Here is a 17,005-nt window from a genome sequence, read left to right as displayed (position 1 = left end):
CCAATTGAATACTAGATTTTGGATTCAGGTGCATCTTGTTTCACAATTTCAAATCTAGAAATTTTGAGAATACTTATCTTGCCGACAACAAAGCTTTAAGATCGAAGAAAATGAGATGTTTGCATAAAAATTGCAGCAATACAAGTGACATTAAAAAATGTCAAATATATTCATGGTCTCAACAAGAACATCATTATTATTGGTCAGATGAATAACACGGGTTATACAACAAAATTTGGGAAGAGTTCGTGGAAGATGTTAAGGTGCTATGTTGGTAACACGTGGCACACATTCTAATAGAAGTATGAAACTATAATTTACTTTTTATTTGAGAATTAATGTAATTTTATTGCTTTTCAATTTTATGGTGGGTAAATAGGAATATTTTTATTTTTATTTTTAAGAAAAAATAAGGGTATTTTCTTTGATGATGTCATTTTTAGAAGCTCTAGTTTAAGATTTTATAGATTAAAAAATATATATATGGTATTTAATGGTACATGAAAATGTTATTTATGAGAACAAATTATATTTGTATTTATTTTATTAAATTAATTATGGTAACCTTATATAATTTTAATAGATTAGTTAATGAAACAATCCACATTAATTAATCCAAAGTACTAAAAAATGAATTAGTCAATTGAAAAAAAAAGGTAACCCATTTTTAATTGCATAGCTAAATATAAGTACATTAGTTAATTTTTTTATATTTAATTAAATTATTTAATATATTTTATAAAAAAAAAAATAAATAATGATAATTTATTTATTAAACATAATTTTCAATTTGAATGAATTAATTTCAATTACATTATCTGTAAATAAGTAATTGTGTCCTGAATATGGAGCTTTCACACAATTTGGAGTTCTAAGTTTAAGAGTGCCTTACATGATGTTGGGAATGGCACTTGGAGAACCAATTTGGAGCATATCATCTTCTACGTTAGAGAACGACAAAACCAGCTTTGGAAAGACTTTTTGTAACAGCCAAGAAAGAAAAAAACCTTGGGTTGGACAAGACCGAGAATTCCGGCAAGGGTCGTTACAGTTGATATTACTTACAGCCAGACACAGGGCAATGTGCCAGCAAAGAGGCTGAGCCTCAAAGAGGGTGGTCATGAAACGGTGTGCCAGTAAGGACGCTAGGCCCCGAAATGAGGTGAATTGAGGGAGTCTCACATCGATTGGAGAAGGCAACGAGTGCCAGCAAAGACATTGGACCCCAAAGGAATGGATTGTGAGATCTCACGTCGGTTGGAGAGTAGAATGAAACATTTTTTTTATAAAGGTGTGAAAACCTCTCCCCATCCATTTTAAAACTTTGAGGGAAAGTCCAAAACGGAAACCTCAAATAGGACAATATCTATCTACTAGCGCTGAGTTTGGGTCATTACACTTTTGGCATTCAAATACCATTCCTAACATTGCTGCCCATTTGGTAATAATACAACTACACAATTCTTTTAGAGGAAAAAGAATAGACGGAACTTATTCAGAGGTTGAGCAAACATGGAGGTCTTGAATACATCAAAATTCATAATTGCATACACAAACATAGATCACAAAATCAGAGTCCAATTGAGAAGTAGATTAGTCAAAAACCAAAAAGAACTCGCCCTGACGAAAGAGCTGTATTGCCCCCACTTCTGGACAGTAGAGTACAAAAGATTGAGGACAAAATAACTAACATTAACCCACAAACATCCAACTTCTTCTTCTAACATACACAACTACAAAGAACACCCGCCCACTCTCATCATTAACCTTCCGTTATTTTGTGGAACGTGTCCACTACACCAGCAACTACAAATATTACAGATGGTATTATATTAGACCTATTATCAGTACAGTACATCTATCCTCTATCTCATGGTGAAGATGAAACAGGCTCCGTACCTGAAACGTGCGACCCAGAGTCCTCTTTCGAGATTGCATCATACTTCACAGGTGTCATTGGTCTCATACCATCCCTTTTTCCATCTTTATTCATAGATCTAGATCCATTCTGATTAAGCGATAACCTTCTGCTGCTAGGAGTTCCGTTCACAGCTCCATTGGCACGAGGTCCCGCTGCCTTCTTTGTACTGATAGGTCGAGCAGGGCTAGGCCTTGAATTCGTGATGCTCTCTTGGTCTGTGCTTTGCTGCTCATGAAATTTTTTATGGTCCTGCAATGTCCACCATAAGAGGTCACTAAGAGGAAAAAAAAAGAGGTAACTTCAAATTTCACATGAGCAAATTAAAGCTGTCCAAAGTGTTAGTGTTCAGTTGAGGCAATGTCAAACCAAAAGTAACATGTACACAAATAAGTTGATCAACGTCACGAGGCTAGAAACAATTTACCCTAAATCGTCGTTTTTCTTCCTCTCTTTCATGCCTGAGCATGGTGTATTCATCAAGCATAGCAAGAAGAGGAACACCATCGTAAATAAACGATATGCCACGATCCTCCTCCCATGCCCGAGTTTTGGCAATTAAAGTGTCAACAAGAGCTTCATAATCAAGTCATCAACAAGAGCCAAGCATTAGTATGCACGGAATTGTAAGAGCAATATTGAAGTACGGACATGTATATACAACAAACCTGGAATTTTGTTGACCAGAATCCTAGCTTTCTCTGCACGTTTGAGATTCAAATGAGCCCCTCTGCTAGCATTATACCTGTTATCATCCTGCAAGGTGATGCCAATGGCGTCAAAACACACAACACAAGTCCAGTATTTTTTAGAAAATAAAGTAGCAGATACATTTAGTCTCTATCAGTCTTTGGGAGCTACATTCAAATTTTCAACTGTGAAACTGAGATGATGTCTAGAACTTAGCTATATAAACCACGTAAGAAGTAAATTTGTAACTCTAAGTTTTCCAACCAATTAGTCCAGGGAATTACAAAATAGCACAAAATCGAAAGATTTCATACAGGCAAATCAACATAATCAAATTTTTAGAGTTAGGTTATTAGCTAATAGTTTTAATATGATAGCGGGAAAGGACAAGTACCCGATTGTAGTCTTCTAGCCAGCTCTCTTCTTCACATGCTAACATCCATTTTTCAACCTTGTCCAATATTTCTTTCCTGCTGAGAACTTCTTCTTTGGCCTTTGCAATTTTATTGTCCATGTCATCCAGCAATTCAGAAGGCTCAACATTACCCGAATCAATCAGGGTCATAATTTTTTCTCGAGCTGCCTCTGGGTCGATTTCTATGTGAGCATGAGCAAATATCTCTTCAAGTTCAGATTGCTTCTTGAAAGCAATTTCTTTCATCCTACTGGCCTTGAGTTGATCAAGCCTCTCAACCTCCACCGCAGCCTTATTTATATTTAGCATGCAGTGCAAAAAAGAGTCAACACCCACACCTGTACAAATTTACAGCAAGAAATCTAAAGAACACTTAAATACCTGCTCAATCAAATCAAGAGCAAGAGCCCCAGGGACAATCACTTCATCTACTGATGCTGATATGTTACATGTGACATGGTCAAATAAACTTCTTTCTTCCGAGGGGGTGTCCATTAAATTCCAAAGATCAATCAGCTGAGTTGCCAATTCTTGAAGCTGAATATGAAAAATACAATACAATAAAATACGAAGTTTAAAAGGTCTACACAAAAAACTAAACGAATATCATCATATTCTTAAGGTAGAAATAGTGCAAGGTCTAGCATGTATGAGAATGTACAAATCTTTATCCCTGTAACTGATATGTACAAGTGCTATTGAAAAATTGTAAAGCTGCCCATGCATTGTTTCTAACTCTAAAAAGTTCAAGTTTTCCATGCATTGAAAGACGTACCAAGCTAAGAAACAATCCGAGTGCATGACATACTTCTGTTTCCCACTTTAGTATGACTAAAGCAATAAATTCAATCTAGATACAACGCCACAAGTAATTGTAATTCTAATATCCTTTTAAATGATAAAAATGAGGATCCATCTTAGTGGGAAGATTTTAAATCTTCAACTAGATTGAATACCATAAAAAGTTTATTTAAATATCATTTTAAATGGTAAACTTGATTGATACTGACGTAGATGTTTCACATCCACATAAATACCTATTTTCATATTTTGCAGCAAGGAGGCAAATCAAACGCAACTTTGAAATTCTCTTCTTAGTGGGTGTTTGAATTAACTTCGTAAGTGATTTTGAAAGGCCTAAGGTGTTCTTTAAAGAGTCTTGAGTGTTCGGTAACAAATAAAAATCACTTCTGAAACAATCAAATTGGTTTAAAATCATTTTGTGAAGAATCATTTTAAAGTTGATCATCCAAAAAGAGATATTATAAAATAGTTTATCGGTAATCGCTTAGAATTACTTTATGATGGCCTTTCTAGAATCACTTTTAGATGCAATGCAGCCAAATGAACTTTGGATTCAAATCACTCTTACGAAAAAGTAACCGAACACAAGTATTTTAATTAAAACTAGCTTTACAAAAAAGTGTTTTGAGGAAAAAAGAAGTGAATTGTTTAAATTAGAAGTTATGCCAAACTCATCCTTACAGAAACAAGTTCAGAATATTAAATTCACCTTATGTAGCCTCTGCTTTTTGTCTTCTTTCAGTGCTAAGACCATCTTTGCTAGCTTGGATAAAGTATCATTGCTAATACTTTTAGATTGCACACCAGTTGCGTCGTTTAAGCTTGGGTGAACCTCAGTTACAGTACCAAAGAAATCAATCCCAAGGACAGCACAGAGATCATGCACGGTGCTCACAAATTCAAGAACTTTGTGCAACCTTTCACTCTGTTCTTTGAATAATTGATCCAAGATTAGCTTGATGAAAGAAGAACGATAAACAAAATATATAGCTCCTCAAACTAAAACTTACCTTTTCTTTCTGCAACTCTTGAAGTTGGCAATGGTATTCGTCAAGCTTTTCCACAGAAAGTTGAGACTCATCTACTACTGGATTCTCGCTAATGTTTAAACTCCCAGTGATCTCTCCACATATCTTCTGTATCTCTGATTGCACATCAAAAAATTCCTTAACCCTCTTCTCTTTCTGTTTCCAGAGCTGTTCAAGAGCGGGTGCTATGGCTGCAAGCTGTTCCTTGATTGTTCCAGAAGCACTCTCAGGCTGTACAAAAAACTTGATATGAATCATGAGAAAAATGCAGCAACATTTTCAAATGTAAAAGGCGGCCTTATATGAAGTAATCACTCACAAATTCAGAAAAACTTTTTTCTCCAAGAGCAGATAGAAGATTGGAGAGCTCATGCTTTGCATCTGATAAAGACTGCAGAAGTTTCGCCCTTGATTTATCAGCCAGCTCAACTTTCCTTTTGTAGACATCCAAACATTCCTGATCTATCTGAAGCAGCATTTTATCTCGATCCTCATCACTTTCACCAACTTCATCCCAAATTTCCTAAGATAACTTTTGGTGAGACCAATAGAAAATATTTAGATGGAAAAAAGGGAAGCAAAAGACCAACAGCGTCATTTATTTACTTGCAGTTTCTGCAGTAGGGTACCACATGTGGTTTCCCCTTGAAGAGGATTTTGTGTATCTTCCACCGCCATTCACGAATCTGTAAAATTCACACTTTTATCTGCATCAATCAGACCCTGTAAGTTAGGTTCATCATATGAAATGAAATCATGCAACATTAAGCCCGGAGAATGTGTCACCCCCACCCACACACAAAATGTGTCTTTGATATCATTAAAAAAGAACTAGTATATGGAAGAATGGAAGTACAGAACCAATACAAGTTGCCTCAAACAATCTCTGTGAAAATATGCAGTCTGTGCATGGTGTGTGTATTTGAGTTTGAGAGAGAAAGAAGCAAACATTCATAAACTTAACTGACATTTCATCACACCGATCAGTTAACAATTTGCTCTACTCATAACCCACGAGCTAGATTATTCAAAATTTAAGTAATTCATTTCATCTAAGAGAACTAAATCAACCAAATAAGCCACCAAGCGAAAGACACAACCCAAGAATCCAGAACAAAGTTTTTGAGATCAAGACTCCAACTCAATCTCCCAATCACAAAAGTTCACCATGGGGTTCCGAGAATTTAGTTAACAAAAAATGTGCAAATCCCACATTTCTCATATACACACGAAATGAAGAATCGCAACCAAATTTAAACCCTACATTTCATACAATCAAGGGCATCAAAGAGTTGGGGACACTCTACTCTCTCCCAGTACCATCACATTGAAATAGAAGGAACTGGAAAAATCAAATGGAAGGCACAGAGCAGCGTCAGAAAAAGAAAAAGAAGAGCAGCGGTGAAAGATGGGAACTAGAATGATCCTGGAAGCTAAAGCATGTGAGACTAAAATTTCAGATCTAAAAATAGTCCCCTTGTAATCAAAGAGTTCAAACGATTGGCAGCTGAAGGCGATGTAAGACATTAGACGAAGAGTTGGTGAAGAGAGAGAGAGAGAGAGAGAGAGAGAGAGAGAGAGAGAGAGAGAGAGAGAGAGAGAGAAGATAGAGAGTAGAAAAGTCACTCATTACCAAAACCCAGAGTAGGAATATGAAAGAATCGCAAAAGCAGCAAAGAGCGTAGAAAGAAGCGATCCTAAACCCTACATTTGAGAGAGCTCAGAATCGAGAAGAACCAGATCCCCGGCATTAGCGGATTGGAGCAATGACATAGGAGAAAAGAATTCGAAAACACATGTAAAACAAGAAATTGAGGAAGAGAAAAGCAAGAGAGAGTGGGTTGAGTTGCATTAGGTAGCAGGAAAAGAAGGAAAATGATACCCAGATGTTGGTAGAGGTAGAAGCAAAGGATTGAAGAAGCGCAATGTATTCAGATCCAGAAGAGCAGGGGGTAGCAGAGCGAGTGAGGGGGTGAAGAAAGGAATAATAATAAGAGAAGGAGGAGAGGAAGACAAGAATCCAGAGCAGAGCATGCAGGTTAGATTAGATTAGATTAGATTAGAGGAGAGAATACAATGGGAGTGGGGAAGAAGCGGAAGAAGGGGATGGGACCCTTAAATACAAACAATATCCATTTCTTCTTCCATAATTACTACACCAAATCACTCTTAATTACCAATTTCACTCTCTCCATCTCACATTATTAATAATAATAATAATACCTTAAATTCTTATTTTCCAATTTTATTATTCAAATATTTTACTTTTAATTACGTGCTTGTGCTTATGCTTATGCTTCACACCATTAAACTCAGTTTCTCCTACTTTCCCTCATTCATTCACTCATAGTTAAGATTAGCTTAGGTAACTCTAACTTGCATCTGCAGTACGTATTTCACCCACGTGTTAATGCATCTATTAAGATGCTATTCCATTATTCGTTAAACAAAAACAAAGAAATTTGGTACAATGAATGACTACCCGCTTGAACTAATATCCAATTCAAATGATCAAGAATTACCCAACTCAAACTATAAAAATTTGGGTAAGTTTTTTTTTTTTACATTTTAGTTAGATTAAATTATTTGAACAATAAAAAAATTAGTTAACAATTTTTTTTTTTGTTGGGTCAACTAGACTAACCTCACCAACTAGAAAATAGAGTTACAACTCAACCCTACCTTATTCTACCTTAGGTTATGACTTGCGAATGTTTAATATTTGAATTTTATGGGATTTTAATTATTAATATAATGTATAATGGTGATTTTTTAAAAATAATTATATACAAGAATAACTGAAGCCAACTTAAAAGATAGGGTTGTTTGGGTCACCGACCTAATCAACTCAACCAGCACGTGGTATGAATATAATATAATAAGTAAATGTAATTTAGAATTTTCATAATATATATTTAGTTTCATAATTTTTTCCTGTTCGAAATGTAAGTGGTGAGGAATATTAGGGCAAGGCATAGGCACTTTAGTAAATAAATTCTGAATTAAATGATAGAATATTGGTTTATTTGAAAATATTGTGCCAATTCCAAAACTTTACTCATATTGTCTCTCCTAAACTATAATTAAACACTCTAATATTTTAATAATAAATATTTTTTTGAAAATTTGAATGGAATCACTCATAAATTTCCCTTTAACCAAAAATCACACTTAAAATACATAATAAATTAAATAATTTTTTTTTTTTTATGAAGGAATCAATGTTTCCTTATTACATAATTCTGAATAATATCTCTTTTGAGGGACAGAATTCTCAGAAGTTGGATGAGGATGAAGGAAGGAATTTCTCTTTAATAACGTGCAATCTGAAGAAAAAAAAAAAAAAAAAAACCTGTTTTTTTTTTCAATATTTATAAATATATATTTTATTACGTAAATAAATCTGGAGGTAGCATTTTCTAAGAAGGCTCTTTACTCAGATTTTATTTTTAACATTTATGGGTGGTCAATAAACTGTCAATTTTTAAAATGATAATTGATATCTTATCTACTGTTATGCTCAATTTATAACTACATCATTAAATATTTTTTTAAAAAATATTTCTATATTCCCATAATTTGCTTCATTTATGAATTTTTTTTTCTCCCAAAAGGCAAATCCACTCTTCCTATTCATTTGAATTTAATATTTTTCTCAAAAATTGCATTTAATAGGTAACACATGGTATTGTCCACTTTAAGTATAAACTTTCATGACTTCACCTTTACTTTCTCCAGAAGATCTGACACTAATTGAGAAGTTGTCTCTCACTTATGCACCCGCAATCTTTCATTTAATAAACTCAATGTGGAACTTTGGTCAATAAGTAACTCTATTATTGATTATCATAATAACTATTATAGTTATATATTCAATCAATATATAAATTTAATCATTAATTCATGTCACTCTACCCTCGAATTATATGGTTGTCATTATTTTATTGAGATTTACGTCCTAAAATCTCAAAATTATTAATTTAATATTTAAAATTATTAGCCTAATTACAAGTATAGAATTGATAATGAAAAATGATATTGAAAGCAAGCTATAAATCAAAGAATTTATTGCTATTTAACATGAGCAGTGGTTCTTTTCAATAATTTGTGAATATAGCATTCAATAAAGAATTTAGTATAATATGTATATATATATATATATACATGCAATAATTATTGAATTATTTATAGTGCTTCAATAATGAGTGCATCAGACTCAATAAAATATGGAATATAATTGCTTATAGTAATATAATTAATTTCAACAATATAGTTTTCATTAAATAATCCCTTCTTATTTTATGAAGCAATGAAAATATTATAATTTCGTTATAAAAAAATTATTAAATATATTCATACGTGTGCACGTGTCAACACGCCCTTTATTAAAATAATCCATATTTTGTCCTTTTCTTTAAAAAATTAGAATTTTGTTGTTACAGATTTTGATTAAATTTTATTTATTTATTTATATTAATAATTAATAATTAATAATAATAAAAGAAAAAAAAAAAAAAAGGGCTCAATTGAAATTTGGGTATATTTATTGCCCACCAATCAACAACACTCACAATAAATGAACCTACTTTTTCTTTTTTCTTTTTCTTTATATATTAATGGCTTTGATGGAGATCTTGACTTCTAAAGAAGGCAATTGATGTTCTAAATTGGGGGTTTCCATTTTTTTTTAATTATTTTATTAAAATCCATGGATCCTATTCTAATTATGATTTTTTTTTTTAATTTTTTAAATAAAAATTTATTTTGATAATTTTCATTAATTTTTATTTTTGTATGACTTTAATAATATTTGAAAATTTTGGGGCTGAGGCAATATAAATATAAAGTTGAATTTTTTTTTTTTAAAGAAAAAAATATATTTGTTTAAAAAAAAAAAAAAAAATTATGATGAAATAGTAGTTGGGGAACAAAAATGGTTAGGTTTGATCCCCACCATGAGGCAGAAAAAATGTCCCAAAAATTTGGCAATACAGAAGTGGGGCCTCTACCAACACACATGTGACCTTCTCCTCCCCAATCCCTCCCACCATTATTAATTAAAATCATTTTATAATAAATATTTTAAGAAAAAAAAAAAACAATGTGTTTAATTAGAAGGTAGAAGGTATGAAAACTCTCTCCTACTAATCTAGGCACTGTCGTGTGGAATGTGTTGTGCATTGTAAGGAACGGCGATGACAGGGCTAATTGATACGTCACGATTCAATTCGAATTAGAATCTTGAAGAGCCCGATGAAGTATGGGTTCAACTTGCCATTTCGTCTTAATCTCAAGATGACTTTCGTTGGTGCCACCTTTAAGAGTACTTGTGGCCTACCTCAAACTCTAAGTTCTACGTCTTACGTCAGTGTAACTTTTTTGTATACTATGGATTGTACACATCCTATACAAACCTTTCATACGACCTCGTCTGTGGCATGGACCAATTTTGGTTCCAACATGTATGGATCAAGTCGGGAAGAAAGTGAGAAGCTGAAATTAAGATTGAGTTAACGATATTATACATGAATATTGATTTCAATGAAGCGCTTAAGCCACAAACCTATTAAATGAATTTTGTTGCTCATGAAATTTTAGGAGAAGACTGTTGGATCGGTATGGCAACCCTAGAAGGGGAGTGAATAGGGTTTTAACGATAAAAGTGCTTAAACGTGATTAATTTTTTCTAATGATGAAACTTTTTACAAATAAGTAGAAGATGATAATTACTAGAACAAAATAATTCAAGTCAAAACAATAATCAAGTAGAACATGCAATAAATCACAATAATAATTTTGAAATTAAATAGGAAAGAGTTACAGAAAATGATACCATAGTTTTATAGTAGTTCGGTCAAACTTGACCTACTCCACTCCCCAAGCGCCTCTTGGGACTTTGAATGAAGAACTTTCTCGACTATTTCCACAGATTAGAGCCCAAACCGCTACACCACTCTTTTTACGAGTTCAAGAGCAAACTCAATCCTTCCCACGGTGCAGGATCAAACCAATACAAGTATTTGAGTTTGATAGTAACACACCACAACTCTCTCAAAGAATAGATTTACAATTTGAAACACTCACAACTATTTCCTCACAATACAATAATAATTCCTCTAAAAAATAAGAGAGAGAAATAAATTGTTGTGTATTTTAAAATGTGGGGAAGATGAGTTTATATAGAGAAGAAAAGTGGCAAGATGTAGGAATTAATATTGACAATAGGATTGTATTAGGAATAATGGAAGGAGAGATTAAAAGTAAATAAATAAGAAAAATTTTGAAATTCATTTATTTAAAATTTTTTAATATAATAATAATAAAAACGAGGTGAGTAACTACCAAAATTTTAAAATATAATAATATAATAATATAATATAGTAATAATAAAAATTGATGTGAGTAACGGTTAGATTCAAATTTATATTTTGTAAAAATAATTTTATTTAGAAATATAATAATAAGAAAAACCTCACCCTTTATTACTCTTATCAATATTATAAATGTCATACTTTGATATATTTTGATTTGTCAATCACTTTGATTTTGCTGCCACATCATCACGTCGGGTATGTTGTCTCGACTCTAATTTCTTCGTTTTAGCTCTGATTTAAGTAATTGAAAAGTCGTTGAAATCATTATTCCCGACTTATACTGTGGACAGTTTAGAATACTGAAAATAGTTAATAATTAAGAGTAGATTTGTTATCATCAAAACATCAATCAATTAATTGATTGAAATTAATTAGAGTGAGATCAATGGCCAAAAAGCCAGCAAAGACTTCATATGACATGATAATGTTATGTATGAAACTTGGTGACCGTTAGGTTATGATAACGGGCTAAACTAAGTGTAGGTGTAAAATGACTAAAATGCCCCTATGATTATGTACCACTAGTTTATGATCAAAGTGACCTCTAAATGACATGAAATTTGATGGGAGCCTTATGTCATGGTGTAAAGGGATTACACAAAGTTATAAGGTCATTGGAATATGTTTGAAGAATTAAACTAAGATTTGGGGTGGTAAATGACAAAAAGAATCTTATGAAAATTCTAAAATATTTTTCAAGATGAAGACTCAAAATACTATAGAAAATTATACGAGACTCATTTATAATATTAAAGGCAAATATGCAAGATTTTATGGAGAGTAGGACAACTTCAGAATGTGAACCAAGAGAAAAAGTACAAAACTATCCTTCAAGACACTTATAAGAAATCAAGGTTTTTATGAATACCAAGTGACAAGATATCGCAAGATTTATACGCGCAAAGAAATATTTATGATTCATGTGGATGAGGATATAATTGTTAAGAATTTTTCCTTAGTGTTCGGATTGATACCAGTTGTTAGTTCTGATACCAATTGTTAGGATCGCACAACAACGCACACGCTCGATCTAGATGAACACAAAGAATGGGATAGTGAAAATTGGAAGGAGAACTCTGGCTAAAAGGATTTTTCTTTTTTTATTGATGACTTCACTCATGTACAACCGAATACAGCCAAATGTGAGAGTACATTTCCAAACTTTTACCGGACCAAATATATATGGTTTAGTTACTCGCTTTACCAGATTTAGCCATCTACTATATATAGCTATTTACCATTTATAGGATATAACCTTACCTTTACTATATATAGTTTTAACAAATGATATAATCGTTGACCAAGCATCAGGCTCCATAGCCTAACACTTAGTTATACTTAAAGACTTAACAAAGAACTCTTAGAATAAGGACCGAGTTATTCCAAGATTAAAACACTTTCACGGACGAAAATTTCTTTTCCAGATATATGATGTAATACCAAATAGTAATAATAATAAATAAAAACAATTAAAAAAAGATTAGGTTTAAAAAAAACCTCTTCCTCTTCTTTCCACCAACCACTCATCCCTACCCCAATTATCTCTCTTCCGCCCACAATTTACGACAAAATATCACAAATTCTACAAAAAGAAACATAAAACAAAAAATGTCAGATGTCAGATTTGAGAAAAAAAGAAGATGGCATTGGTGATTTGATTGTAGATATACGTGAAAGGCATTAGTGATTGTAGATATACGTGACGCTCATAGATCTCGTCAGTCTATTAAGGTATATATTAAATCTTCCTCCCTTTTATCATAATTTTATTTTTACGAAATGATACGCAAATATAAGTTAGATATTATCTAAATCGTTGCAATTGGTTAGCTTTGAATTAAAAATTAAATGTCAATAATTTTATATGAATTTTTTGGTATTTATACTAATAGCTAGTCATAGTTGTAGCCAAAGGAATGAATGACTAAAAATTGGTGAATAATATTTGTGAACACAATTAAAAAATTAAACAAACTAAATATCAGAACAAGAGTAAATACATAGATGAAGAGAAATATCAGACAACAAAAGTATATATAGATGACTAACTGAGTAAATACAAATATAAAGAGAGAAGATTTGGTGAACAAAATTAAAAGATAAAACCGTAAGCATAGTAACAATCTCTATCAAAGTCTTTCGGGTAACAATATCTTCCCGTAAATAGTAATAATAAAAAATGATATCTTAATAAAAATAGAATATTATATATATATTATAAAGTTCAAAGACTTTACTCATGCAAAGTTTTTAATACTCGCATGAAGTCTAATACATGGACCATTATGAAATTTAGAGAATTGAACGTGAAATTGATGTCATGGGTCTTGGATACAAAGGACAAAAATCGAGCTTTCATTAAGGATAAATTTGTGACACCAGCCTAAGCTAATCAGGTAAGTGGTCTTACTATAAGATAGACTAGAAATTGTATGAGTTACAATATATGATGTATGAGCTATGATGATGTATGAGCTATATTGTATGATGTCGTATACTAGTATATGATAATGTATAAGCATATGATGATGTATGAGTTATGATGCTTGAGTTACAATGTTGGATGATGTGTGTAATAAATATAGTTTGATATATGACATACTTGATATGGTTGATGCACTTTATGATGATATAATGAGTATGATGATTGCATGACGTTTATCTTAATATGTTGATGTTTTTCATATTAAGCATGCTATATGATAATGAGTGTCATATTGCATCATGTCGATAGACCGACATACGACACAATCCCAAGAGCATGAAAATGATATTAATATAAATATCAAAGAGTATGTGTTACTTAATGTAACAAAAAGATGAGACTATAAAGTTGTGTCAGAAGAGATGATAAGATGAGATTTAGAATGGCCTCATGCATATTGTATGTTCATAAGCATAGGGATACTTCCCCAGAGACGATGAGTGCGGACGCGTACAGTATGATGATGAGGGTGTTCATGGGGAGCATGACACCAAAGGCTTCTGTTGACCTCTGAACGTCGCTACATATTAGCTTGACCAAAGAGGGTCCAGGGGGTGTGCGAGCCCCCTAGAGATTCACACTCGCACGTGTGGGTCGTGTGTAGGGAAGTGCTACACATTCAATTTTTTCGAGACTAGAGGCCACCCCTAGAGAATAGAGATAGGTCCCAAGAGCATAATTGCATGTGTTTGCATTTGCATCACCCCTATAATGGTGTCACTTACTGAATATTCTCCAAAATACTCACGTCGTATGCCACATCATTTTTCAGGTAAAGGCAAGACACACATGTATGGAAGACGGCGACGTCGCGAGCAGAGATTGTGACACGTGCATAGGGTAGACTCATATTTAAATTTCTAGCTTAGGTTATAATAGGTTGTTTTGCATTTCATCATTTTAAATTATTTTGTATTTTTTTTTTCTCTAAACTTCAGTATTTGGTATTTAAACACATAAGACCATCACTGTATTTTCCATAGAAAATGATGTTTTAAATGTTTTCGACATTTATACTAGAGATGAGGTTTGCTTTTAAGAGTTATATTTTTGCATAGATGATGAGCATGAGACGTTAGTAACGACTCTGAGTATGTAGAAATTTAGGGTCGTTACAGATGATGTGAGGATGTTATATGATGACGTGATGATGTTAGATGATGATGTGATGATGTTATATGATAATGCAATGATGTTATATGATGACTTGTATGGTACTTCCCCACACACGACTCACACACGCACACATGGACCCACCAAACAGGCTTGAATACGTACTCCCTAGGCCTGACTTGGTCGGGCTGAACGTGCTAACACGTTTTTCGGATGCCATAAAAGGAAAAAACCTGCATGATATCTTGGTGAACATAAATACAAAGTTATGCATCCGTACTAACGTAATATAACGAGAAAGTATCTCGATGCACATGACATATATAAATGCATGAAGTCCCTGTGGTGTAAAATCATAGCATAAAAAGTAAATCATTTCCTTCTTCCTTTCATCCATGTCAGAGCACACATATGCATCATGTATAAATAGCATGACATTATATGTCATCACAAAGTATATATAAGCATAACCCAACATTATGGCTCATACAGGAGCTACTGGACTTGCATCATCATACATCATACAATTCTTCCAACTCCAAGAGTAAGGTCACTTACTTGATTAACATATGTCTAAGTTACTAATTATTCTTTGTACATCTTAATTTGCTTCTCAAGGTCCAATGTAATCTCACATCAATCATCTTGATGATATCAGTTAAAATAAAATGACGACAAAGATCCACCACCTTATCGTCGAATTATCGAGGGTAAAGAAATATCTCGACATATATACTCTATCTCTTCTTTTTAAATCAATCTATTGTTTCATATTTAAAATTCTTAAAATTAAAAATGATGTGTACTTGGTTTTGTATAATTATTAATTAATTTAGAAAACCAAAGTTCATATTTATAATTAGTATAATAATTCATTAATTTAGGGAGTGTATTTAATAAATTTTTAATTTTTCAATTTAGATTTAATATTTTTTGGAATATAAATATGTTTATTGAATATCGTGCCAAATAATCTACCATTTATTAAATTGGTTTAACTTCAAACCTAAAATAAGATTTGGAAAGAAAGATAACACCAAAAGAGTTCGAGTTCGTAAAACACATGATTTTATATTCAAAATGATATTCAATTTCAACGTTACACAATCCTTTAAATAAGTTAAAATGGTCATTCAAACAAAATGGTAGTTCAACTACCAATTCATGATGGTACCAAAACAAAAGTCCATAATGGAACCAAAATAAAAGTCTTCAAAGTACTTTCTAGAATCGAGTGTTATTTATTGAACTTCATGTTTTACTTCATGATTCGTGTCACTTTTTCCATTATATACTCTTTTCTTGACTTGTTATAGTCACATAATAAAAAAATTTGGGTTAAAAATCTATTTGTTCTTGAAAATATAATGTAAATATTTCTTGCTTACTTCTTGTACATACAATTAATTCGTGTACATGCAATAGTATGATTAATGGTTTAACCAATTCTCGGTATTACTTTGACCTTCGAGTCACATCCTCTAAACCTTGCTAAAGTGTCCAACTATTGATCTCTTTGCCCAGAACCTTAAGACTTCATTTGCATATAGGAAGCCTCAATATACTTCAAAAATCAGTTTCAAGTATGCAACACGAGAAATTAGTTTCAAGCAACATGAAACCTTAATTAAAGTAAGATCTTTAGAACGTTATGATATAGCTAAAAGGCCCATCATTAACTTACTCAAGTCATACTAGCGAAGAACAATCTCAATATGCCAAGTAGAGAAAATTAATCATACTATACTATTGAAGTATACTCGAATAGAAGTATTAGAATGACTATCAGATACGACGTTTAGTTGGTTTGGGAATAATTTCTATATTTTAGTCCTCGTAACTTTGCTCTCCTCAATCTCAAATCATGGAATTATAGCGTTAGGTTGCATTCTAGGAATCTCATATTGTGGTTTATCTCCATACAAGCCTATACAATTTTGACCATGATCGTAATATATTATCTAAACTGTGGCTCGATACTTTTAAATCATCTCGTAACTTTTACACTTGGAATTGTTCTCAAAATTGGCTTTAATCTCACTATAAGTGCCCAACATTGAGACGACTTTTACTCCTTCCAAAACTCAAAAAATTAACGTCTCTAATCAAACTTTTGAAATAGATGTTATTAACTTGTCCTAACATAAGGACTATAAGTTACATGTAGAAATCTAGCTA

General features: G+C 32.4%; 1 protein-coding gene across 2 annotated transcripts; it reads right to left on the bottom strand.

Annotated features, from left to right (window-relative positions):
• Positions 1-1,562: 1,562 nt before the first annotated feature.
• LOC111784210 (65-kDa microtubule-associated protein 1) lies at positions 1,563-6,944 on the bottom strand. Of its 2 annotated transcripts, XM_023664992.2 has the most exons (11): positions 6,738-6,944; positions 5,462-5,562; positions 5,175-5,378; positions 4,838-5,086; positions 4,537-4,752; positions 3,405-3,560; positions 3,003-3,314; positions 2,587-2,674; positions 2,346-2,494; positions 1,900-2,170; positions 1,563-1,806 (listed from the first exon to the last, which is right to left on the bottom strand). In XM_023664992.2, exons 2-11 carry the CDS (start codon positions 5,531-5,533, stop codon positions 1,763-1,765), a joined length of 1,761 nt encoding a protein of 586 aa, XP_023520760.2. In that variant the 5' UTR covers positions 5,534-5,562; positions 6,738-6,944; the 3' UTR covers positions 1,563-1,762. The 2 variants fall into 2 exon arrangements, with proteins under 2 accessions (XP_023520760.2, XP_086982594.1); XM_087126468.1 differs by having other exon boundaries at positions 1,563-2,170; positions 6,738-6,943.
• Between the last annotated feature and the right edge of the window lie 10,061 nt (positions 6,945-17,005).

This window comes from Cucurbita pepo, chromosome 8, assembly GCF_057944985.1.
Source record: "Cucurbita pepo subsp. pepo isolate OVF chromosome 8, ASM5794498v1, whole genome shotgun sequence".
NCBI lineage: Eukaryota > Viridiplantae > Streptophyta > Magnoliopsida > Cucurbitales > Cucurbitaceae > Cucurbita > Cucurbita pepo.
Note: the sequence above shows the minus strand (reverse complement) of the source record. Positions and strands in the feature narration are given on the sequence as shown.

Excerpts from the sequence above, each read along its gene's own strand:
- LOC111784210 (XM_023664992.2), bottom strand. The coding sequence starts at position 5,533 with ATGGCGGTGGAAGATACACAAAATCCTCTTCAAGGGGAAACCACATGT. Across the intron at positions 5,087-5,174 it reads AAAAAAGTTTTTCTGAATTT|CCTGAGAGTGCTTCTGGAAC; the intron begins GTGAGTGATTAC and ends TTTTTTGTACAG. Across the intron at positions 2,171-2,345 it reads AAGAAAAACGACGATTTAGG|GACCATAAAAAATTTCATGA; the intron begins GTAAATTGTTTC and ends TGGACATTGCAG.